This window comes from Euleptes europaea, chromosome 6, assembly GCF_029931775.1.
Source record: "Euleptes europaea isolate rEulEur1 chromosome 6, rEulEur1.hap1, whole genome shotgun sequence".
NCBI classification, from domain to species: Eukaryota; Metazoa; Chordata; class Lepidosauria; order Squamata; family Sphaerodactylidae; genus Euleptes; species Euleptes europaea.
Genome location: NC_079317.1, coordinates 59,798,940 through 59,825,397, shown reverse-complemented (window position 1 = coordinate 59,825,397; position 26,458 = coordinate 59,798,940). Strand labels below are relative to the sequence as shown.

General features: G+C 41.2%; 1 protein-coding gene across 4 annotated transcripts in view; it reads right to left on the bottom strand.

Moving 5' to 3' along the window:
- The window catches only part of CKAP5 (cytoskeleton associated protein 5), an 83,496-nt gene that overhangs the window by 32,514 nt on the left and 24,524 nt on the right, over window positions 1-26,458 (bottom strand). For 3 of the 4 annotated variants that reach the window (XM_056851212.1, XM_056851213.1, XM_056851214.1), the window contains exons 1-16: window positions 16,914-17,014; window positions 15,259-15,348; window positions 15,011-15,175; window positions 13,495-13,623; window positions 12,727-12,909; window positions 8,890-9,003; window positions 8,533-8,643; window positions 7,941-8,033; window positions 7,590-7,775; window positions 7,275-7,369; window positions 5,537-5,594; window positions 5,322-5,447; window positions 4,199-4,338; window positions 3,858-4,032; window positions 1,542-1,655; window positions 857-985 (exon numbers count right to left, since the gene is read on the bottom strand). In XM_056851212.1, coding sequence (XP_056707190.1) covers window positions 857-985; window positions 1,542-1,655; window positions 3,858-4,032; window positions 4,199-4,338; window positions 5,322-5,447; window positions 5,537-5,594; window positions 7,275-7,369; window positions 7,590-7,775; window positions 7,941-8,033; window positions 8,533-8,643; window positions 8,890-9,003; window positions 12,727-12,909; window positions 13,495-13,623; window positions 15,011-15,175; window positions 15,259-15,348; window positions 16,914-16,994 — 1,989 coding nt within the window. In that variant the 5' untranslated portion in view covers window positions 16,995-17,014. Of the gene's footprint in view, window positions 1-856; window positions 986-1,541; window positions 1,656-3,857; window positions 4,033-4,198; window positions 4,339-5,321; window positions 5,448-5,536; window positions 5,595-7,274; window positions 7,370-7,589; window positions 7,776-7,940; window positions 8,034-8,532; window positions 8,644-8,889; window positions 9,004-12,726; window positions 12,910-13,494; window positions 13,624-15,010; window positions 15,176-15,258; window positions 15,349-16,913; window positions 17,019-17,769; window positions 17,884-20,637; window positions 20,742-20,959; window positions 21,093-22,748; window positions 22,921-24,075; window positions 24,283-25,433; window positions 25,628-26,458 lie in introns of those variants that run through there. The other variant, XM_056851215.1, reaches the window with a different exon arrangement.

The window sequence follows — 26,458 nt, the reverse complement described above, 5'->3', positions numbered from 1 at the left end:
TTTATTGGATTGCCACACGCAAATTGCTGCTGTATTGTTGCCATTGAATAGCTACTGTCTTGCTCCCCTTCATATTGTTTTGTATCGTGGAGTTACCTGATGGTTAAGCATCTGTGCCCCTTCCATTTTTGCTTCCCTGGGAAATTTACTGCACTAGACTGAGAAGTGTGTGTACCCTTTTAAACTCCAAAATGAATGACACAATTCTTCATGTGTAGGGAATGCTCTTCATGTGACAGCCATGACAGGGGGACTGATTTGGGTAACACCAGCACCATCCAAGTTTCTGTGGGAAGCAGCTTCCAAGGAATGACAGAACACAAGAGCTGAATGGTGCCGCATAAAAGGAATGACTGACTATACTGTTCAGCAGCCACCGTCTAACAGAACAGAGGAAGGACAGGTCAGTGCAGCTACAAGACAGTGTCTATAAGCAAAGATGTAGTGGGCCAAGGATGCAGTTATCCAGCAAGACATACAGGCCTCACCGGGCGCTATACAAATGCTCTTTGGGTGATATGTTGCAACACCTGCACTAAATGGCCCCAGATGAGATGCTACAGCCCATACATGGTCCCAGATGAGCTCTTCAGTTGCCAAACAGTTGCCATTCAGTGTAATCACACAACCCATGCCTTGATGGTTACAAACCAGGAAGGAGATAGACAAGGAATTAGAAGCGATGTGACTGAGAATATACAGACATTGAGACACAGTCACTAGTACTATGCTTTGGGAAATTCACTCCTGTGCTATTGAATAGCTAGTTCAAACACCTTTGTGTCACATGTTACTTCTGAAACAGCCACAGAAAGGAAAATTAAGGGCCTAATTTCTCCACACACAGTAAGATTACCTCTTGCCGTAGGAAAGGGTTCTCTTTCTTGAGCTCTTCAGATAGGTCCTCACCTTCTAGCCACTCTTTCATGCCAGTCTGTTCTGTCCAGGCATTTATAGTAGTTAGGGAAGCTGCTCGCACATTGCTCTGTCGCAAAAACAAGATGCACATTCTAATTCGCAGTAGAGATAAGGAAAAAAATCACTTAGGAACACCTGGAATCTTACAGTGTTCAAATTTACCATCTGAAATGTCGGACAGTCTTGTGTTGACTGCATCAGGTGCCAACTGAATGTAACAAAATATCCAGGAAGCCACCTTAACCTGAAGGGAACACTTTTGGTACCCAGTACAACTACATACAGGACACTTGCACAGGGCAGCAGTGTACAGTTAGCTGATTATGCTGCCTTCATGCAAGAATGTTCCTTTAGAAAATTATTTTGAGATAGGAATCAAACATAAGACTGAATAGAACACAGGAATACAGATGCGTAAAATAAGACTGGAAGCCAGTTCTACTTTATGAACTGTTGAGGCTGTGGAGCTTAGACTCTGAACACAAACAGTCTTTCCCAGTAACAAGCCTACCACCAAAAGAGTCTTCATTGTTGCTTACTACATCTAATCCCATGCATACATTTAGAAACTGGGAACATGCATATCACTCCTCAGTGCTGCCCTTAGAAATATGTCGACCAACCTTACTGTCTCCAAGGATTGTGATGATGGAAATGCCCAGATTTTTTACATGTTGCTTGATATTTGGGCCTATAGCAATGGCCAGCTGCTGAAGGATGGACAATGTTTGTTGAACCTGTATGGAAAACAAAACACACAAAAACTGACTACCTTTGCAAAGGATCTACATTTTTAAACTAGAAAAATGGATGATCCCACCCTGCCTATTAAAGCTACCATCATTACTGAAATTACCATCTCTCAACCTCTGCATACTTGGACAGCAATTCTGTAGTTACTTTGTTTAGTCCACCTGCCCTCCTGGAATTCTTAAGTGTTAAGTTGCATTGTCTAGCAGAGGCACATTAAGTCAATTCTAAGTATATATTTGTTTTAATTTAAATTTGTTTTTATCACGCCTTTCCCCCCATTTAGGGTCCTCAAAGTGGTGAACAGTTAAACAAACTTCAAAAAAAACCCACCCTATTTAACAGTTAAAAACAAAACAGGGAGGAGGGCCAAGAACGGAACACCAAATGAAACAAAGTTTTCACCTGCTGACAGAAGATAATGATAAAGGGGAACAGAGGAAGAGTTACACAGTATTGGTGCCACAACTGAGAAGGCCCTCCCTTGGGTTTCCACCTGTGTAAACCTGGATGATGGGAGCACTCAAAGAGGACCATAATGTTCAGGCACGCTCACATGGGACTAGGCACTCCTTAAAGTATGCTGATCCCAAGTAGTATAGAGCTCAATACTAGCACCTTGAATTGGATCTGTAGATGAAACAAGACTGGAGCGCCATGGTCCCTATGACCTGCTCCAGTAAGCATTCTTGCTACAGCATTTTGTACCAACTGTAGTTCCTGGACACTTTTCAAGGGCAAGCCCACATAGAGAGCACTGCATTAACCTAATCAAGATGTCACCAGGGCATGCATCATGGCATCAAGGTCTTTTTTTACCCAGGAAAAGCTGCAGCTGGCTCAGAAGTCAAGGATGGTGAAAAGTGTTCCTGGTCTCCTGGTTAGTGTTGCCACCTGCTTATCTACCAGCAAGTAGGATGCTATTAAGAGTTTCGCTCAGCTCAACTGGCCTTGGAGGTTTGGTCACAGAAGTAGGACTTCTTAGGTTTCATCAAGAAGTAGAAGTGATCTCTCTCTCTCTCTCTCTCTCTCTCTCTCTCTCTTCCGCTTTTCTACCTACATGGCTATGTAAGAGACCAACAGGCCACTTCAGGATCTGGGGAATTTAGAGCCTAAGAACTTGTGCATTTGAGCCTTGCATTATGATTTCCATCTTACCCAAGCAGTGAAAAAATGCAAACTTTATTTTGCTTCTTCAATGTTATTTTGCTAGAACACACTATTTTAAAAGAGTTCTGTCAATTTGTACCAATGTTTTATGCAATAGATTGCTTACATTTTTGAAAAGGGCTCTACACCACTGTGGAAACCAGAATGGGGTCTCCTACCTACAGCAGATGATTATTCCAGGTCTTCAGCCTGGCCAATTTTTAAGGTTCTGCATCTAAGGTTGTCCTCCCTCCCTAATTTAATCAAAGATATGCTGATGACAACTATTAAGAAATAGTTCTTGGCAACAAGTTAAGACTGTAAGTTTGCACTGATTGTTTTTGCTCCTGAGTAAATGACTAGTGATTTCTAAAGGTAGTAAAAAGGTATGGAAAAATTATTACACAGGAACTGACTGGAATAATTATTCCAATGCATATGAGAAAGAGCCTCTTTCTATAGCAATTAATAGAGCTGCCACTTTTCTTTTAAGCATACCCTGTAGGTATATGGACTGAACAACAAACATTTTATGGGAAGTTATAGTCAAACTAGTAGATCAGCTTTATGTTTCCATTTGTTTTAAATACAAAAGGCCTATTTATCTGTAATGGCCTTTCAGGACAAACAGAAGCACCATTAACATGCAGTTATAAAATCTGCCCAGCTGCGCTCTGAGGCACAGGCCACAGTGCAATTACAAAGCCTGCTTGTGCTCTTTGTTGTGCTTTCTGCAGTAGAGGACATTTCTTTTGCTTTGACAGCAACAAAGGGGAGGCTCTCTCTAGTGCATGGTCCATCTTTGGCTGTACCCGTTTCTCCTGTTTGGGTGGAAAGGCCACACACCACCAATAGACAAACTGGAAATAGTGGAGACGCAGAGGTCTTGTTGCATAAAATATTAGAAGACATTAAACGCCATACCGGATAATGCAATATTTCAATTCTGCTTAGAAGATTTAAAGCGGATTGGAATGTGGAGACTGGGAGGTATTGGCTACAGCAAGCTTATTCCCAATCCTGACATTTAAAAGGCATACCAGGATTTTATTGGAGTCATTGAGACGACTCTTCAGTGCAGGTGCAAGTTCGCCTATGCTTGGCTGTATGAATTTGGCTTCGTTAATGATGCTTGCCACTTCATCTAGACCTTCCTTTCGGATTTTCCAGTTTTTATCACCAATCTTGGACACTAAATCAGAGGTGATCTTATCACTAAAAAGAAGAGGTAGAGTTAGCACCATACATTTTAGATTCTCTTTAATTAAACTAAAGATTAACAAGTTCAGATAACATATATTTATGACTGCCTTACAAACAAATTGCAGGTTTAAGCGAGCAGAAAGACAGTAGGTCTTCAGCATGCCTAACCTAAACATACCTGATATCAGCTCTTGGCAATAGATCTACAACATCATTTCCTGCTTCCTCCTGATCTTCTCCTTCCTCGCCATCATCCCCAGCGCCAACGGTGTGTCTGGAACTGCCTCGAGATGGAGCAGGTGGTGTTTGTCCTTGCATCTGAAATTGATAAAGAGGTCAGATGACCGAGGGAGGCAAGTGTAGTTTCCCATTAAGGCTTGCACACGTGTGTATCACTGTACATCAACTGAGGGGCCGTGGCTCAGTGGCAGAGCATCTGCTTGGCATGCAGAAGGTCCCAGGTTCAATCCCTGGCATCTCCAGTTAAAGGGACTAGGCAAGCAGGTGATGTGAAAGACCTCTGCCTGAGACCCTGGAGAGCTGCTGCCGGTCTGAGTAGACAATACTGACTTTGATGGACCAAGGGTCTGATTCAGTATAAGGCAGCTTCATGTGTTCAAAGTCATGCAAGATAAAGCCAAAATGCAAGCTTGAAGGAAATTTGTCAGATATGCATCACAGCAAGGCACTAAATAAATGCCTATGCATTTGAAATTGTTGATAGTTCAATTTGATATATCAAATTGGAGATATCCAGTGCATTTCACCAAACATCAGCTAAAGAATTAATTAACTGGTTAGCAAACATTTAGGTACCTTCTTAAATGACTGACTGCAGATGCTTTTTACAAAACTGACTTAAATGGCTATCCCACTTCAGACTCTACACCCAGTAAAGTAGTTTGAAGTGCTATCATTTTCTTTGTTTGCAAATGTGTTGTACTTGTACCATACTCCTCAGAATTAAGAAAGTAAGTGTAAAAACTGTACAAATCATTGATGTACTTTTTGTTATATTTTGTCATCTCATCTGCTCCCTGAAGAGAATCAGGGATTATATAGTTAATGCTATGAGAGGGTGGGATAGATATCACATAACAGTACAAATGAGATACAATTAATCGTTCTATTTCCTTGGTGCTTCTCACAATATGAAGACATAGAAGTGATTTTATACTCCTAACTAGTCTAACCACCCTGCAAAACTAGTAATGTTTATTAAGTTGTTGATGTTTCTACAAGCCAGTAAGTGTTCATCTGCATCAAGAAAGAAAACTTCCAGCACTTTGAGAGAAGCTTACTTTTTCAAACTCTGCATCTATTTGAGACAGAAGAGCAGGTTTCTCATCCTCAAAGAACATTCGCAAAGAAGGGCCCACATAAAGATACAGGACACCCAATAAGGTAATGGCAGATGTTCTCACAGCCTATCAGGGAAGAAAGACAACAGTTTTATTCTGATCTAATTAGACACAGTTGAGATCTTAACATTAAGAAAGATTTTTTTTTAACTCACTGGATTTGTGGCTGCAAGAGCAGTCTTAACATTGCTGATGAAAGCCTTTACATTCAATCTAAGAGAAAACACACAAAGATCATTAGCTGAGAAAGGCCCATCAAGCAGAACAAACACTGCATACAGCAACAACATAAGGGACAACTGCTTGCTCATCCTGGAATAAGACACAACTAAACACAACTAAAACAGAACCTAAGTATAAAATAAAGGCATCCAATTGGAATGCCCCTTAAGATCACGGCGGGGCACTTTTCTTGCAGTTTGCAATCAAATGTTACTAAAAGGCACAAGACTATCAGCTCATTCCTAAGGGTGTTTGTGTTATGACGGTGGCCAGGAGTGGCACTGCCACACCTTCTCCTCAGAGGTTTCCTGGCCGCCGAAAAGAAATGTAACTGCTGTAAACAATAAAAAAATAGGAAAATGTCCTCATATACTTCAACAGGACTATGGACACCAAAAAAGGTGTCATAGCTACGCTGCTGCGAGAAAGGGCATTCCCGGGGCGAAAGGGGTTAGGAAGCTGCCTAAAGGCATCTCTGGCCCTAGGAACGCCTCCCAGGACACCGGTGTGGAGACTTGAGCCACTGGAATGACGCCAGGAGGCAGTGCCCAAGCCCCGAGCTGTGGCATGGCATCCTGGCGCTGATACCACCCATGACGGCGTAAGTGCCCCTTATCACAGATTAAATGGGCACTTACACCAGCACGGGGTCATGCCAGCTTCTACGGAGCTCCCACCCTTCAGGATTGTAGCCCAGTTCTCAATGAGATGACAAATTTATCTGAAGAAGTGAGCTGTGATACCCTGCCAGAAAGCTCATACTCTGCCAGAAATTTTGTTAATCTTTTAGATGCTACTGGACTCTTGCTCTTTTCTACTGCTACAGACAGATTAACACGGCTACCCATCATGATAAATTTATGCCTGAGTTGTACCATTTCAGAATACTAGTGACAGATCACAGGACTTCATGCTCTTTCATATAACAAATACTCCTGAGTACAGTACTATTCCCTATTCCAACCTTCTCAGAAGTGAGTTATCTATACTGTGTCCCATTACTTTTTTTTTGTATCATAAGTTATATACGAGCCAAAAAGTGTATATCTAGCAAGTCCATTACCACCACCACCGTCCTGCTTTCAGAACCACCTATTCCCTACTAAACTGCCTATTAATCTTCCTTGCAATATCTGGGGGAGGGGTGGAGTATAAAAAGAATGGCACACAGGTGTCTGCACAAGCTGCTTCAATTTAAAGCTGTGTGATGTCATATCAAGATGGCTCATACTGTAATAGTGGCTTTACTCCATGTCTTTGAGACTTAGTATGGAAAGCTGGTTAGAAAAGTAATTAATAGAAAGTACTGATTACAATTGTGTTAATAGTAAGGCTTATTTAGATGAGAATCTAGCATGATGAGCTTGTAAAATGTTAACATTTTAGAGAATGGATAAGCAAACAATAAACTGAATATAGGTAACAGAAAAATAGCATGAAAGCCTGGTAATTAATAAGTTGAATATTCAATGATAAAAGATAGAACAGTACAATAATAGCAAGATATTAGTATCTGTTTTATCCAGGTTCAGAATGTGATTGTATTTTCTTGTAGTTTAGGTTTTATGTTTTTGTTGTGTGGTTTGGTATGATGACTGTGTACATTTGTAGTAAATCTGTTTTGTTTACTTTTGAAAAACAAAACAAAATAATTAATAAAAAGAGACTCACCCCAAAAACCCAAACTCCTTAATTGCATTTGAAAGCCAGTTCAGGGTTTCTGATTGGTTCTTTGGATTCTTCTGAGAGAAAGCCATTGACATTACCTAGAATGAAAGCAATTATTAAAAATCCTGCTTACAAATTCTAATAAGCAAGTTGCCTAATTTCTAGTTCAGCTTCCTGCATGTTCTTAATACTGAAATAGAATTACTGGTAAGTTGAAGCTTCAAAGACACAGCTACAATTCACCTAGCCACAACAGACTGGCACCACAGTATATAAGTAACTTAATTGCTTTAATTCTACTGCAAGCATTTAGCACACCTGTTCAGCAGTCCATGGCAACTGACACGCCTCTGCTATTGCTGTTAGTGCTTCTTTTGCATTGTTTCCACACTTCACATCACCAATCTTATCCACAAGACCGTCCAGCACAATTTGTGCTGATGTTTTGGAGAAGGTTCCCTTCTGAGCAACCAAGGCAACTATGCGAAGCTTTATCTGCATCACCTGCAAAAGAGAAGTACCAAACCTTAGCAACAAGCTTATCTTAACCCTAGAACACACTGGGTTTTAGAGACTCAAAAGTCATGTCAATAGAATAAGTTTTACAGTAGTGAATGCTACAGGTTTTTATATGGTTTGTTCTAATGGCCAGATGGACTGCTGAATTACCTGAAAGTTAGTCTCCTTCCATCCAGGTTTCTTGGCCAACATCCTTACTAGAGCCTGGCATGGCATTTCGTTTTTGTCCATCAGTTCAACAGCCTTAAAGATTAACACAAGACAGTTAACTCCAGAAAATGAAAAGAATGAAATAGAGCTTCCTTGTTCCTAAGGCCAAAGTCCATATGAGTACTCTTGATAGACTGAACAGGTGAGAAGCACTCAGCCTTGAAAGTCAGAAAAATTAGTTACACAACACAAAACCTTGAGAGTTTTCAAAATGGCAAAGGATAGGGGAGGGGGAAGTGTGTTCTTATTCATGAAGAAATACAACTAGATAGCGTAGTATAGATAGGACAGAACATTGGTTATACCAGTGACAAAATGCATAGGTCTGGATGACATCTGCTTTCCACTAGCAGAGCTCTCTGCCTTCCCCACTCAATCGCCAAAAACTGATGCTGGAGGTCATAGGATCCTCAGAGACATCACAGGCTTCTTGGTACATGGTCGGAGCTTCACATAAGTATTTTTATAGCTATAAGAGAATCCCTTTCCATTTCAGATTACCTTCCAAAAAGATCATATTCTTAGGATTTACCTTCTGAAATTCCTCCATACAAGCAAGCCTCTCTTTCCAGTTGCCACTATCCAGCTGCTGTATGCAAGAGGCTGGCAGGACAGCTGAAGCCTTTTCTTCACATACTTCTATCTGTTAGAAAAGAATTCATCTTTTGACAGACTGCTCTTGCGGCGTAAGCATTCTCTACTCTTCCATTAGGATAAGGATAGATACAGATGAGTTAGAGGGCAACACCACAGGAGATCAAATTACACTGGACAGTGGGGCACTCACAGGTCTGTTTTCAACAATAGATATTGCGGTTTTGTAAGACAGCTGAAACTGTCTCACTTTCCTTCTATTAACTGTTGAACTGGAGTTCAGTGAAGTGCTTACCGAGAGCTCTGGTTCAAATATCTCCTTCACTTCGGCTCCCTTCTTGCCTTTTGTTCCAGCACTTCCTCCACCACCAGCTGCAGCTTGTTTGCCCTTCTTGGGTGGACCACCAGCCTAAATCGGAGGAAGACAGCAGGGCAAAGCTTCTTGTGTCAATCAGAATTCAGAACCAACTTAAGCAAGCTTTGAATACTGGCCAAGCTATATGTTCCTTGGACTTAGCATAGCTTTCAATGCTTCAACATGTACGTATGGGGAGGGGGGCTCCCATGTTAGCAGGGACTGATGAGTATAGGCCCCTTGTCAAGTCTCAGCAAGGTCAAGCTAACTTCTTGCCAGCGATTCCTACAGGAAGCATTTGGCCTTAAAATGAAGCTGTGGTTGGACCTATGATGCTGTTCAGGTAATTGTGGAGCCTTCCAGTGGAACAGGCCTCTTACTAGAAGCAGAAGTCTCCTTTCATTGGAGAAAGATTCTACCATTAGTGTTATCAGAATTACAGGGTCCAACCCAAGGAGTTTGCCATTGTTCTGGCCAACCCATAGTTCTTGCAACGGTGTCAGAGATTGGACTCCAGGGGTAAGATCACTTGACGGGACCCTTGCAAGTCTAATGGTAAGTTGGTTTGCCATTCTGGCAGCCTTGTCAGACATTTTATTGCCTTCAGTTTCCAAATGCCTAGGAACTCAACAAAAAATGATAATCCACAGAATGAATAATTTCCAACCGAGTACAGATGACAAGAAGCAGGAATGTGAGCTGGAGCCAAATGGATCCAGGATGAACACTGAACTGTGGGAGTCATCCTATAACATATTTGCCCATGCTCAAAAACTTAAAACATAATCCTTGGAAATGAGGTCACAAAAAGTGCGGCAGCAAAAATAGAGAAGCTTTTTGTTTGTTTGGGGCCTGTAGATAAATGCTCCTCCCCCACATGCTCCTGGTGCCTGTAGATAAATGCTCCTCCCCCACATGCTCCTGGTAACTTGGAACCATCTCTAAAGATTGCTGCATAGTTGCCTATGGTCTGAACAGTGTTTCTAACATAGCTGCTGATACCATAGTGAAGGTATCCCAGCCTGTGAAAGCTGGGCAAACATAACAAGTCTGAAGAGGCTTCCTGGTCCCAGGTATTAGAGGTGTTGTAATTCCAGCAGTACTATTCAGTGAAAACTGCAATTGTCAAGGATAGATTTAATTGCAAAAGCAGGAACTGAAGAACTCTGAGCAGGAAATAAATTTTTCCTGTTACAAAGTAAACACAATATTCCGAACAGGGCGGCCAGGCATGAATTCCTGCAGATTGCAGGGAGCAGGCTTGTGGAGGTCTGGGTTATGCTCCCCTAATGTACATTTTGAGCTGCTGGTGATGGGTGGCCCTCAGTTGTAATCAAGCTTAGTATGGACCAAGGCACTGCAGATGCACAACAGAGATACAGTCTGCCCCCCAACAAAACAGTGCAAACTACTTTAAAAATGTTTCGGTCTATTGCATGTGGGAGGAACGTAAATTTCTTGTATAGCAACAACCCTAAGAATTTTGTTTCTGCAGTCATTGGGATGCATACCTTGCTCAATTTTAGTTCCAGATATGGATGCCAGCCAAACCCTCCTCAAAAACCCATCTAAGGTGTGCTAATTATTTCCCCTCAATAAAACTCGGATTACACAATATTCAAGGTCTCAATACTGTGGTGAGAATTTTCTTATTAGAGAATTAGTTTGGCTTAAGAAGAACCATCTTTATACCTTAATATTATAACCTGTAGCTTAGAAGCCACATGAAGGCCTGACTATGGCTTTCAAGGGGGCAGGCCTCTAGCTGACCCCAGCTTCAACTAGGCTCCTGACCTTAAAGGGTACAGGAGATTGCATTGCTAGAAGTTAGTCAACCAAAACACATTAGGTGCCCCAAATTATGTTTAGGGATAGCAAGGTCATTTAGACAGGCAGCAAATTGTCTGCTTATGCATGGGGGGAAAACACGGGCTGAGGTCGAACAAATAGTTATCAGAGACCCTGGATCTGGGAAACTTATTTTGGAACAGGATATTTTCCAAACAAGATTAGCCATGATTTGTGATAACCCATCTCCTGAAGAATTTGAAAGGAGGTGTCCAGTTGGGACCCCCCTCTCATGGTTTAGCCTATAAAAGGCTAGTCAAGCTGCCCAGTCCTTTGTCCTTCTAAGGGAGAGACCAAGGCTCCATACTTCGTGGTTGCCATCTCTTCCTTGGAGTGACCCAGAGTACTCTGTTAGCTGTTTGTTTGTGTGTCAAACTTGTGCGTGGGTTTGTTAATTTCTGTCATATATATTCAGTCAAATATTGCTTCTTTCTTTGCCTTATATTCTCTTGTAAGTCCAATAAAGCTGCATGGTTTACTGTTATACGTTGGTGTGCTGTATCTTGTGTGCAAGGTCTATCTTTCCTGTCAAATTCTCTGGGCACTGTTTTTGGTAAGTGAGCAGACAGAGAAATCCAATCACAAAGAACCGGGAGGTGGGAAGGAGAATTCTCCCAACAAATAATTCTTCCAAACTTGCATTAAACTTGTATTATTTCTTCTTTCTTAATGGTTTCTTGTGTTGGTCTTTGTCCAGATTCAACATGGCCCTTTTAAGGTAGGTGTAAACCAAAAGCCAGCAGTGCTTCAGGATAAAAGAGAGGAGAGGTTTCTTCCTTAAGCTGCCTTACTGCGAAGTTCAGGCCAAGGCGAAAAGTGAGCCAATTCATACAGACATGTATTTAAGGCATAGGCTTCAAACAGACACAGTAGTAACTGGTCCAAATGGATTTTTACAACAAAACATTCCCTCAATCCAGATGACTCCACCTGTGTTTGGTGCTGCAGTATATTTGATGTGGGGAGAAGCATGGATTGCTAGACTTCAGACCTTTTTTTTGAGCGACTGTTCTCATTGCTTCGGGATAATCTGTGGATTCAGCTAAAGGAGTGTAGAGGCTGGTGCACCAGCTACAATATGCTATGCCAGTTGTGCCAACAGAACTAAGAAAAGCAGCTGCTTTGACACTATGGGAAGTCTGTAGCTTCCTGCTATATCAGAAATGAATATTACAGGCAACCAGACTGCATGGGACTCCAGAACAGTTTGCAGGCATAATATGATTTACAGGAATACTCTTCCTGAAACTCCGGCAATAGAATCCTTATTTGAGGTCTCCAAAATAAACTGCTGATAACTGAGAAAGTAACAAGTCCCCAGGACATGAGTGCACACCTGAACCTCTGACAAAAATACTTGCGCTGACATACTGTTTTGGGGGTAGGGAAAGACGTTATGGGGATGCTTGTCTCCTGGGTGCCAAGATAAACAATGAATGACAGGAAAAATTAAATCCATGCCTCTGATCCTACATCTAATAAGCGGGATGCTACTATGATACTGCCCCTGCTTTTGTTGGGAATTGTGCAATATTGCCCTCCAATTAATAGTTTAATTCATATCTGGAGAACCTGTGTTTTAAACACACAAAATATGTGTTTGAACTGTGTATGTGTTTTTATACTATATATTTCTAGAGCTTATTTTACTGTTTTTGATTGTTTGCTGTCTTGGAGACCCTATGCTCGGTGGAAAGGCAACACAGACCTGTTTTACACAAAAGATATAAATTTTGGAGCTTGTATTCCTACTGGCAGTCATCTAACCCCTGGAGTGATAGGAGCCTGTAGTAAGCAGAGGCTTCCTGTTAATTAACAGAATGCGCTCTAGGCTGTCATTACATTCTTGACTTCCTAGGGTGCGGCTTTTCAAACAAAACAGACACTTTTTTTTTTGCACACATACTGCACTTTTAAGCATATGCTTACCTTCGCAGCAGGTGCTTTCTTTGGTGGACCAGATTTGACCACATTCTCCTTTGTGTCTTTATCTCCTGCAGCCCCTGAAAGAACAGGAGCCTTCCCAGCCACGGGTCTGCTCTCTTTTCTGTCAGCTCCTCCACCAACTTTACCACCACCAGTCAACTCCACTTTTTCAGCACACTCTTTAATCTGGTGGACAGAGGATGACCAAACACATGAAAGTAAGTCTTCAGTACATAACCATTAATCACCTTTAACACCCTCTAGTCACTATAGATCTGGAAAGCGCTTTATATGCATTAAAAGTTACCTTACTGCCAACATACAAGGCCATTATAAACCATTAAATTATGGGCACTAAACTTAGCTCAGACCTCAATATTTGCTTTAGGTCATACAAGTAATACCTTAAAGAAAATCAAAGTTACAAATATAGAGGAGGCGCACTTATAAATTACATGTACAAAAGGTTAAATGACTAACCTTTATCTAAAACATATGCTTCACTGACTATGCTGTTTTCAACAGAACCAAAAGTCAGTACCAAGGTCACAAACATCTTATACAAGTTCAGACTCCAGATGTTAGTAACCAACCATTCACAGAACTCTCCTGATGTGGCTGTTCCAAAGACCCTGGAAATGTCTCAAAGTTCAGACTCGGACTGTAAACCTTTGTCGGTAAGACCATTTTAGTCCATGTATCTTGTTTTATCTGGCCAAGGGCCGCAAATAAACTATGTCTCAATGTTCAGTGTCAAACAGTAAGACTTACCCGATCAAGCTTCAGTTTATCAACATCAGTTAGGAAAGGGTTCACAGCTTTCTCTCCTGCCACCTTCAGGGCAGTAGCCAGGGCTTCAAATGCAGCATCTCTAACTTCAGGTGCTGGGTCATTAATATGCTGTAGGCAAAAACAATAAAAGCTGTAGCAAAGCTAGGAGTTTATGATCTAACCAGACTTATACTTCATATTAAGTGGAGAGTTCCTTTCTTCTGAAACACCCGAAGATCAAGATGCCCTCCTCCTCAGAGCGGGAACATTATATTGCTTAGTATTTGGGGCACATAGGGAAATTATTTGGATTCTTATAGCTTATCTAAAGACAGCCAGCGTGGTATAGTGGTTAAGAGTGGTAGACTCGAATCCGGAGAACTAGGTTAGTTTCCCCACTCCTCAACATGAAGCCTGTTGGGTGACCTTGGACTAGTCACAGTTCTCTCGGAAGTCTCTCACCCCAACCTACCTCACAAAGTGCCTGTTGTAGGGAGGGAAAGGGAAGGCTATTGTAAGGTGCTTTGAGACTCCTTAAAAGGTAGAGAAAATCAGGGTATAAAAACCAACTCTTCTAAAGAGCTAGCACAAGTCAAAGCACACACAAACCAGTTTGTATAGTTAACAGGTATTGAAATATGAGTATGTGAAGATCAAAGTTCAGAAACTTTTAAGTGAAGAATTTGCATATCAAGTATCCAGTAGAAAATTATAAAATGAATCAGGATTTCTTGAAATGAAGGTTTTTATTCACATTTTGTTTTTTGTGTTTACAGAAACTGAAATTCAGCGTAACATATTCTGTAAAGCTAGTTCTTTTGAGGGAAAGTGAAATAGCAATCATTCTAAAAACGTCTTTCCCACCTTTACAGAAGAGTTTATTGTATTCTAGAATGCAAAATGACTTTCAACATGTCTTTCAAGTTCAAATATGCATCAAACTCAAGAGGCAATTGTAATAACGACAACTTAGATGAGAGGGGCGGTGGCTCAGTGGTAGAGCATCTGCTTGGCATGCAGAAGGTCCCAAGTCCAATCCCCAGCATCTCCAGTTAAAGAGCATCTGCTTGGCATGCAGAAGGTCCCAAGTCCAATCCCCACCTATCTCCAGTAGGTGATGGGAAAGACGTCTGCGTGAGACCCTGGAGAGCTGCTCCCGGTCTGAGTAGACAATACTGACTTTGATGGACCAAGGGTCTGATTCAGTATAAGGCAGCTTCATATGTTCATGTGTAGATTCTCTGCCAGGTTCCTTGAGCTCTTCTTGCAAGCATGAGAGCAGTAGCTCTACCACCTCCCTTTTTCCAGTTCCCAAGGAAGCGAAAACTTCCTATATTCCTGTCTGGAGCAACAAGAAGTCTTCCACAACTCTTACTGTAGCACAGCACAAGAATGACTACGTCATTATCAAGAAAACATAACTACTTTCAACCCAATGAAGGCTTCTGCCACATTATTCCTAGTGTGTGCCCTGCTAAAGAACTAATGGCTTGTTGTGTTTTTGTTTGGTTTTTACCTTGAGTAGAGCAGCACAGAATGGTTTCAGCAGGCCTTTGGAAAAAGTAGATGGAGTGCAGTGACGAAAACTTCTTGCAATGAAGAGGGATGTCTGCTGCTTGATGGTTGGGTTTTTGTTATCCATCACAGCCAATATATCTTCACTAAGGTTTTGTAATGTTGTCTGAAGTAGATGGATAAGGAAGGTTAGGTTTGGTTAAAGAAGTCCGCTAATCTTTTTTAGAATGCAGTCTGCCAGGTATTTACCGTAAGGAAGATCGCATCAATGGCTTCTTGCAAGGCTTGCACCACCTGAGGCTTTTTTTCCTTGAACTTCTCTAATATTGTTGGGACAACCTACGAAAAATTAACCAAGAGGTATCACAAAAGGTTGGAATGAGGGATTTCCTTTTGTGCTCCAAGAGAATGTGTGTACAGGGGAGGGAAAGTTATTACACTGAACTGGTGCTATATTAAGCAGTGCTATGGTGAAAAGCTGAAGGTCAGAGAACCATTTAAAATAAGGTCAGATATCAGAAGGGGCCTCTACTCGCTGCTGAAGGAAATAATATCTCCTATTTATTCCAAACAAACCCAAGAACTCCACCAAATGTTTTTGGCAAAAGAACAGATGGGGAAGTCCTTTTCTTCACTTTTCTGAAGCATCTAGTTGCATGACCTCAACTCCATCCCTTCCAGTTTCAACAAAGGAACAAAGCATTGGACTAACCTTGAGGGTTTCTTCCTATCAGTAGATTGAAAAGTACCCTTGAACGGGTTGTGCCTCTCTCCTTGTGCTGTAAGCAGGGCATACACTTTTTTTTTTGCAAAGGCTTCCACTATCCTGAAAAGGTCATCGACCCCAGCCCCCAGTTTATGTCTTTGCAAGCTTTTGAGGAACAGATCCACCTCTAGCGTAGCAATCACAGCTAAGATCAACTCCCCCCCCCCCAAGCCCAGTAACTGGAGATACTGCAGGTGTCTGAAGAACAGGATAGAAAATCCCCCAGTCTCCCTGTCAACCTTAAGGAGTTACCCTCCAATTCCTCCTGTTGTTTCAACTAGGGTGGGAAAGGATAATTTCCAATCCACTGATGAAAAGAGAATAAACCCTCATGGTAAGTCCAATGTTTTGGTCTCCATCAATGCAGAAAGGTATCCTTGTATGGGATACTGAACTTGGGAGAGGCCGGATGGGACTCTGTCCAGCTGAACAGTAGAGTCACTTCCTTCTGGAGGGAGCGAGCTCATACCTCCCTGACTGAGGAGACGGGCCTTTGCCATCACATTGTTGGTAAGGATAAGGACATGTGGGTGTTCTATCACCTACTGGAAGGAAAGTAGTGCAATAAAGATTTCCCTTTGTTCCGAATAGCTGATCCTGCACGTCTGCTACTCCACTTCCCTTGGGCAACAAGGCGATGGCAATGTGCTCCACAGCCAAAGAGACTGGCATTTGTGGTGATTCCCCATTCCATCTGGTTCCAGAAAGGGGGTGCCTCCCCTCAGGGAGCCCTGGAGCCACCATTGGAAGGAGTGCTGTACACTGGGCAGAACAGTTACGTCCCTATGACAATGCTGAAAGATGTCCCTTGGATAAGGCAGTAGAAGCCACTGAAGGGGATGAGAGTAGAATCAGGCCCAGGACAGTTTCCAGGCAAGAGATCATGAGACCCAACACATGCATCTGGGCCATCAATCTACCACTGTCACATGCAGGAGGGGAGCAACTAGTGCTCTGAGGTTGCAGCAACGTTCTTCCAGGAGAGAGATAGAGAGAGAGGGGGGATCAAGCAGTGTCGAGTGCAAATGCAAGAAGCAGAAACTCGTATGACCCCAGTGTCAAATCCTATTAAGTCTATTCCTCAGACAGTAGCTTTAAGCCTTGTTTTGTAATCCAGTACATGAACGTGACTACTCACATGACCTGCATACTGCCCAAATTTCTTCCTGAGACCTGTAGCCAGTCCAGCAAGGCATTTTGCAGCCAAAGCAACCAACATTACATTAGTATCCTTTCCGACAACCTGTAAGGGAAAAACAACCTTATTAGCCAATCTTCTAGATTATCAATACAAGAGGCATACAAAGTACTTTAAAGATGGCTCACAACCGAAGTGCAGCAGTGAACTTCTGCAAACTAAGAGAAAACGAGAAAGTGAGTGCTTCCCCTCCCCTTCACCCAATCCCAAGATGTAAAACCTGTGTAAATACTCCCATATACCTCAGACCATGTGAATTCTCTTCTCCAATTTATTTGGGGCACATTGCTTTGTATATGTAAAAAGGCACAACACTTACAAAATGTCACTGCATTCCCATATAGACTATTAAATAAGACAGTGCTCATTCCACCGCATGCTGAGAGCCACATTTCACTATTACACTCAGAGAGAGACACGTTTACTGCCCACCCTGCCATGAGGCCCGCAGCTCAGGGAGGCTCACAGCTTAACTGCTCCTCTGGCAGCAGCTGTTTCAAAGTGGAAACATCCTGCCAATCACAAACCCCACCAGGCAAGGGCTTTGCCCACTTTCCTGAAACATGGGGCATGTGTCACATTGGGAAATGGTGCTCAGGAGAGCTACAGATGGCATGTTAAAGAACCATGAGGACCCCAAGCTACTGAGTATCACTGAACTAAGATATCTGACACAACCACTCCTAGTCTGTGAATAAGCTTATCACACATAATCAAAAATTCCTTTTAATGATGTCCAACTGTGGGTGCTTGAATTTGTATCTGAAAGGTCTCTAGGAATGGTAGAGTTCCTTGCCTTCTTAAGTTCCTTCACCAAGTCTGCATAATCTCCAGCTTCTAGTTTGGGGTTTTTTACCAGTACTTCCACGGCTTCTAAAGCTTCTTTCCTCTCCTGCCATTTTTTGGCCTCCTGCAAAGCGTTAAGCAAATATTCAAAGTTAACAGATTTCAGAAAACTTGTGTAATGTAAGCCAAAGCACAGCTAGAAAAACCCCCTACAAACTCATCACGTGTTTTATTTTACATAAGCTGGCATGAAGATGTGAGTGGTTTTTAAAAACATGGCTTTTATGTGGCATGTCTTCATACCTATGTTTCAGGTAACGCACTTCAACATGTGCCAACATCTTATCCATGGGGGGGGGGAGGGGAACATCCTTATAATTTTGAAAATACTAAACCAAGACATCAACTGGTGTTGTTTACCTATAGTTGTTCTTTCAATGCCCATCCATACATTCACACTGATGGGCTTCTTCTTTCTTTACCCATTCTTAGACAGAAGTCTTGAACAATAAAACCATAAAACTTAAACAAGACCCATCAAAGAGGAACTGAACCTTTTGCTCCAAAGTTGCTTGAGAAGATGTGGACCATTTGTTAAAACATGGTATAACCCATTTTAGCCTAAGTTGGTATACGTAAGGACAATGCAAAGGGATATGTACCAAGGAGTCCACTGAGTGAAGAGGGCAGGGACACAGCCAGTCTAAAAAACAGATCTTTAGCATCCGGCCCAGCAAAACCATTGAAAAAGGGCAATTAAATCTTGAATGCATAAAGATTTTATATAACTTTGGACTAACCAGAGAATCCATATAGGAAGGAAGATTACCCTTAGATAACAGGCCCAGGGCAAGTGCAGAACATGTCCTCTGAGCATCAAAATGAGTCTAACTCTTATCTCTAGCATAGATCAATTTGGCCACATGTTTTTTACATTGATCTACAGAAGAAGAGTAAAGGTCTTCCACCTTCAAATTTACAAGTGATAGTTTATGTTCAAAATGGTGGAGCCAGGGAGCCTTATGAGAGTCCTTGAGGGTTAAGCTTACCAAGCTATCTGCCGGGGCCTCAAAAAATAGATGAAACCATTAATTAAAGGCGTGTACCCAGGCACAGGCTTCTATTGAGCTAAGACCAAACTCATAGTGAAGGGCTGATGATGAAATGCACCTGGGGAGCCCTCCAATTGCCGGAAGGAATGAGGACCGCACTCTATTTATGGAATTGTCTACAGCAGAAATCCATATGGGGCACCATACGAAAGTTGTGACATCACTATTGAGTTAAAGACTCTAATAACTGCTGGGATATAATGTGCCCCATTAGAGAGAGAAAAATCGCAAAATTGCCTTCAGAGTAGCCACAGACTTCTGAGTGGCCAATTGTTTATGACATCTACCGGACAAGGTGCAATGAAACAGGACACCCACATATCTAAACGAGGAAACCTAGGAAATCTTCTGCCCATTAATTATCCACGTTTCTCTTTTGGTTGAAGAGCGAGGAGCAACCTTAATAATTTTAGTTTTAGTAAAATTTATAGTTAATTCCTCATGCAAACAATAAGCATAGAACCTTTTCAGAGCCTGAAGAAGACCAACCCAGGTTCAGGAGAGTAAACTGATGGGCTCTGTGCCTGCTCAGAACAGTCATTCACAAATGTCTACAGCTAACTCTTTGGCATGAATGCCATCCCCTCAGAAATGCAACCTTGGAATGCATAAGCTCTGAGGAGAAGGAATCACATCTTTCTGCTCATTTCCTTCCAACTGCAACAGTACGCCACAGGAAGCTAAAAGCACCTGTTGCAAGGAATGCAGGCAAGTCATGTGAATACCCCAAAGTCAGCAACTTATTTCTAGTTCTTTCTAGTCTCAGTGCATCACAGCAATGGGTACAGATTAGCAACCTAGAGTGGGGTACAGGTGCTTCAGTTGAAAAAAAATGGAGAACTGCCCTTCCAAGAGACATCTATGCTTAAACGAACTTCCAGGACATAGTCACATGTGGACGGTTGAGCCCAAGTAGATGATCAACAGTTTTCCCTTTATAGAAGGCAGGCAATGGGAACAAAGCTCTATTGAAATAGGCCTTGACTTTGTGAGGAAGAGGCCTGAGAGCCATCTGGTAACAGTCCTATGGCCTGGGTGACCCACTGGCTCAGCCTTTTGGAAGATACTCATTTGTCCTTTTATAGTTTTGAACAGGAAACCTAGAGCCCTGTCAACATAGAATGACAATGCCCTGTAGTCATCTCAAAAGCATGCAGATGTCCTTCTGCCTCAGAAATGGGAGTAATAATCTCCCACAGCAAACCAAATAGAAACACATGATGTTGCGATCAGATGGAGATAAGGAAGCAGGTGTGCTTGAGACAGACACATACAAACTTGTCTCCTGATGTCAAAAGGGGCAGGATGGAAGCCATGGTCTTCACTAAAAACTCTGACATGATAAATCCACTGATGGCCCTGAGATTGAGGATGGGGTGGGGACCTCTATCTATTGTTAGAACACTGAATTACTGAGAATAGAAACCCAGGTTTCTGAGTTGCTGCTCTGTGCAGGTGAAAAGCCAACTGGTGTGATGCACAGAGACCACAAATTATTCAGTTGTTTATTTAACGATGCAATGGAAAAAAACTACCAAATGTTTAACTGTCAGACATGAAGCCATTCTGAATTAGACAGCTGAGAAATGTTTTGTAAATTTACTTCATTACTAGACTTCCTTAAATAGTAAAGATGAAAGTACTTTCACTATAAAAGTGGTATAGAACAGGATCATTAATTGTGCAAGAAGAAAACCATACAGAATGTAATGGCTATAGTTCAAACAAAGACTACAGAAGGTCTGATGAACTGTTTTATCACTTACTATTTTGTCATAGAAGTCTTTAGGAAGTTTGGAAAGAATTTCCACAGCCTCCAAGAGTTCATAAGCATCTACCTGTGGAACAGCTTCATCGCCATCATCTCCGCCTGCAGGAAAAAAAGACAAAGCCGGATAGGGGCTAGCTGTACTACTACATTCACTTGATTATATGAATCATCAAGTCAGGGAGGAAGGAATATTAACTGCACAAGGAATGGCATTTTTGAAATAAGTCTGTTTTTAAATCTTCTTACATTTCCCAACAAGTTTAGTCTTATTCTAATCAACGAAGTTCCCAAGAATGAAGTTTCATGTCAAATATTACCTCCATCTGCATCTCCACCTGCTGCCTGTTGCTGCTCAAACTTTGCTTTCATTTCTTGCTGGGAACGGAGGAATCGGGTCTGCTTTGGAGCAGAGGATGGTAGTTTGACCCATTCTTCTTCCAGATCTTTTAGCTGCAAGATTCAAAACAGACTGTAAAGTGCAAGAAATACAGGCCATGGAGACACACTGCTGCTTTCCCAAGTTGCAAGTAAACACAGCTCCTTAGGCCCGTAAGACCAGTTGCAGACTGCCTGACTGACTGCAAAGTTAGCTAGAGGTGAAAGAAACAGGGTAAGGTTGTTTGCTAAAATGCATTCAGTCAATCACACTAAGTGCTGATGACACCAAAAAACCATATTAATTGAGAACTTCACAGCAGCACTCTGCCATGACCATATATCAAGTTTTAACAATTATCTGAGCTGCTCCACGTACATGTCTGGCAGTTACACTTCATACAATTAGTGCTGTTACTTGCTAACCTGAATTTACAAAGCTGCTACCGCACAATTATACATCATTTATCAAGTCTAGCAAACTACGAAAAAGCAAGCTAGAAGTGGTAAGTCTATCATGAAACTGCTAGGATTTCAATTAAATGTGTGCATTCATTATGCTATTAAAAGAGAGACACTGAAACAGATCCAAACACTTCATTACAAGAAACAGATTTTTTCCTAGCAGACAACACTCTTAACTAGAACAATGGTACAAGAAGTTGTTAAGTGGGCATCTTCAACTGTTCCCCCACTATGTATCCCACAGGAACAGAATCCCATTTAAAGTAATTTATATGATACTTTTTAAAGCAGATGATTCATAAATGTCCAATTTAACAACAAAAAAACTAAAATGCTCCTCCACTGAGATCAAAGTTTGATTGCAAACTGCAGTCATTAAAGTTTGAAAAAACTGTTTTCCAAATGTGCAAAATTATATTGCAGATGTTTCACCACATGTATTTTTGCATATGTCACTCCTATGTCAGCACTGTGTAAAAAAAAAAAATCAATACAAAGAAATGCTTCAATCCTGTTGCATGGGTGTGAGTGAGTGCATGTGCACACTGAGTCATTTGTCACCATTCTGATTTAGCCTGTATTGCCTGGCTGACTCACGCTGCAAGCACTTCGTGCGTGCATGTTCTAGTACTGCTCTGCCATGGCTGCCCCCTCCCTCCCATACAGCGGCCCCAAACACCCACCAAGTAAGTTACAAATAAGGTGCTTTCCTTGGCTGTCTTGAGTCAAGGCCCAGGGAGAGAGGAGCACATACCTGCTAATGCAGTGGATTTTAAACGATGAGTAACTTCCCCATGTTGACCCTGGGGTATACACCACCTAACCAAGCCGGTAAATAGTGAATGTATTTGAACACCAAGCACATGGCCAGGCACCATGCTGAATGCCACCACTGCACACATGCACGACTGGTTTGAAATGCTATTCACTTTAAATTGCAAACAATGCAAGGTGACCATATGAGGCACTCAACTAGAAGCAGAACAGACACTGCAAATAATGCAAGCATGATTTTCAATTACATACTTTGCAAGAATCAAATTATCTCTGCTAAGAATATGACCAGGAACACACAGTACAAAAATAGTATAAACAAGAGCTTTCAATAGAATAAAATGCACTGTCAATGGCATTTGTAGACCACTATCTAGGTTCTGAAGGCTGACTAACTTGAGCTGGACTTAAAAGTTATCTTTCTGGGACAAAGTTTTCAGAAGCTTATGGCTAATCTTCCTGCGAAGAATGACAAGAGCTTGCCACACTTACCTGAACAGAGTTTATATTCTGCAGCGGAGGCCTAAGAGCATCCCTTATCCATCGATAGATCTCTACAGCAAGAAGTTTGGCTTCATCTCGAACAGCCTTCTCTCGAGACTCAAAAAGTTTTGGCAACACTTTGATTATTGGCTTCAGTGGGATTATTTTTGAACCAAATTCACTGTAACATACATAGATAGATATAATTAGTTTACCATTGCACAATTATGGCATACATCCGCTCTGTCTAGCAAAGGACTGTCATTGCATTCAAATAAGCTGTCAGCAGCCTGAAGCTGCCCCGTGATGTACTACTGTGTAAAACTTGAAAAAAGAAAAAGTGAGCCCTTGTAAATCATTTTAAAAGCATAAAATCCCACTTGTTGCAGAAATGGGTCCCCCTGCATTCCTCTCTTATAGAATTTTTGGGATGACCCAGTTTGGGTCACAACTATTAACTATCTTTAGCAGGGTGGTAAAATGTTCTTTGTGCTATAAACCACAGTATGATGCAACCCAAAACTTCAGCAGCAGCTATAAAATAAACTTGTAAGAGCTACAAAACATATACAGGTTATCAAAATACTATTATTTTTTCACTAAAAACCACAAGAATAATTATATAACTAATCCCAAACCTGAAATAAACTCCTGAAGATGGAAACAGTTATTATTTTACTAAGCATTACTTTAGCAGATTCACTCATTAAACACTTACCATACAGAAACCTTGTTCTTAACTAGATTTAAATTATTATTCCACTCTGCAAACAAAATATGACGAAACTAGTGTGATGGGTATCTAATGGCTGGGATCTCAAAAAATATTTAGATATACCCAGCAGCGAGCATGCATTTACGTGGGATTTGTTGCCTTTCTTTAATCAAAATGTCAGCACTGAAAGCCATGGTATGAAAAATGGGGGTGGGGGAGAAGAGCTGGTGTGCTGGTATTTAAGGAACAAATGTAAAACTCTCTGGAGCCTGGCATTAAGATGTCAAATCTTTTGATCATGGCCACACATTTTACAGTTCTTGGCATATCAGTTGCAAATCTTTCCATAATCTGAACAGCAACAACCTAAGGCATCCAATCTCTGAAACAGTCCTATCAGGAATCCCTTGAAGAAATATTAACTGGATCAAATGCTTGCCTTGGCAGCACAACAAGCTACTAAGGAGTCTGATGGAGTAATGATTTCAATAATTTGTTTTCCAGAAGCCAGAGTGAGCATAATTGCTGTTTTACTACACTTTAAAATAGACTGCAATAGCAACATCCATTAATGGTCATCTCCTCCCCATTAGTATGGCAGTTTCTTCCACATGATCTTACCTTAGTGCTCTCCTTAATGTCTCTATACATGCTACTATGATCTTGGGGTTCTTGTTGTCCAAGCCTTTAAGTAGCTCTTCTTGTACCACTTCCCCCTTTTCAATTTCAATAAACGTAAGACATATGTCCATGCCTAGCTCCTTGGCTCTCACTTTAGGCTGGTTGAACACTTTATTGACAACTCCAGAGACTACTTCTCCTGTTGTTCTTTTAAAGTAAGAAAAGCACACAATTAGGCAACACAATACTTTGATATAAAGTCAATAGCCCTATTAACTTTGGTAAGAATGCATCTTATTATGCCACTAATTCCCATTTACATATGCTTCCATTTAGTGCTGGACTTTTGTATACATTGTTAAAAGGCCTAAAGCATATGCTTAACTAATGATTTTGATCACAACTGGTTCTGTGCAAATGAACAGTATCCAGCTTAATGGAACCTGAAGTTCAACAAATGAGTCATACCCACCATAAGCAATATACAAAACATAGCCTTGAAATATACAACTCTCTTTCATTCTATAGGTACATATTAAAGGCTGGTTCCCACACATGCAAGTGCACTATTGGCAGGTGAATGTGTGAATCAATTCTAATGAAATTGCATCAGAAATCTGGACGTTCAGTTTCCCATGGCCAATTCACACCTTCTTGTCATTCCTTTATTTATCAAACTCTCGTGTATTAACCAGCCCATAGACCACACATGAAACTACTTCCTGTGAGGTGACTGGATTATGCACCCTTACTTTGAAAGATAAGTTAACTGTCAGAATTTTAAAACTCCACAAAGATACTATGCTGCTGTGGTATTTCACAAGTCAAAGAACTAACCAACTGTAGTCTGATCTGACATATTTAGAACAGGATGAGGCAATTATTTGCTTGAGGTCAGAAGACATAAGTCATGACATGCTATGATGGGCTACCATTTGATATATTTTTTACAATCTTTTTGAACAGGCCTTAGCCAGTAATTTAATTACCTGAACCATGTCTGGATTTTAAATAAATGTCCTGCTTATTTTCTATAACATTTTAGAGTTTTAATCCATATAGCTCTAGAAAAACCTTAAACCATGGCAATAATTTGAACCTTGGGGAATTTATTTCAAACATGATAGCTGCTCAGATGCTCAGTAGAAGTAAGCTCCCGGAATAAAGGGTGAACTCCCAGAATAAAGGGTAACAAGTAACAGGGCAACAAGTAAGAGCACGTGTTTCACAGAGATATTTCTTGAACTCAAGAAGGGTTAGCATCATGTAAAACTTCCAGACCAAGAGCTGTTAGGCAATATCACTGCAAATGTTGGTACAGTCCCCTCCAAAAGAAACATAGTGAACAATAAACTTACTTTCCTGCTACATGTGCATTTTCAACATAGGCAAGTGCTGCTTCTAATCCTTTCAGCTGAGCCACTGCATTGGAATCTATCACAAATTTCTTTATAAGTCCAAGGTATTTGGACCATTCAGGGCTCTTCTCGTCATCTATTTTCTCAAAGAGCTTCAAAGCTTCTTCATAGCCATTTAACCTGGCTTTCCACAACTAGGGAAAGAAGGCTCCGGTTAGATCTCTGCTTTACTCAAACAGCAAGATGTTGACAATGTTTTCTTCCATTCGAACAAGTACAGAAAAGCAGTGTGTGAATTTATAGCTATAGATATAAATGTCAGCTATTCTTATTGCCTTCTACCTCAAAACATTATAGTGTTAAGGATTAATTAGCTATAGCACATAAATAAAAGTTTTGTCTGTGGCTTCAAAAAGCCACTGAACAGTGGTTCCCTAGTGGTCACAATACAGTCATATGCTATGTTCCAAAAACACTGATGTGTCTGAGAAATCATGCACTACATCATGATTCATAAAAGATAAGACCATGCATAATTATTTTGAAGTAATCCATGAACAAATTTGGCTAGTCTATAGCAGCTAACAGAACAAAACAAATTACTTAGAAAAAATGGCAAATATTAAAGGGAAGTTATCCGGGCTGTGTAACCGTGGTCTTGGAAGACCACGGTTACACAGCCCGGATAACCTACAAGAACCAATGAACTCTGACCGTGAAAGCCTTCGACAATATTAAAGGGAGGGCTGGCTTGCTCAGCCTAAGAGTATAAAATGTATGGGAAAAGCAGAGTACACTCTGGCCTCATTTCTTCCATCAGCACCATTATAATTTACACCTCCTTCCTCTTATTCCAAAAATATCATACCGAAAGATATCCAAGGAAGAATAATGACTTCAGAACCTGCGTCAGAAAACCTAATAAGCATCCAAGCACATGTTTTGCATACTTATAAGTAAAGTACTATGATAATAACACAATACTTGTCTGGGTCTCTTGCATGGCTGAAGGACTTGTAATGAAA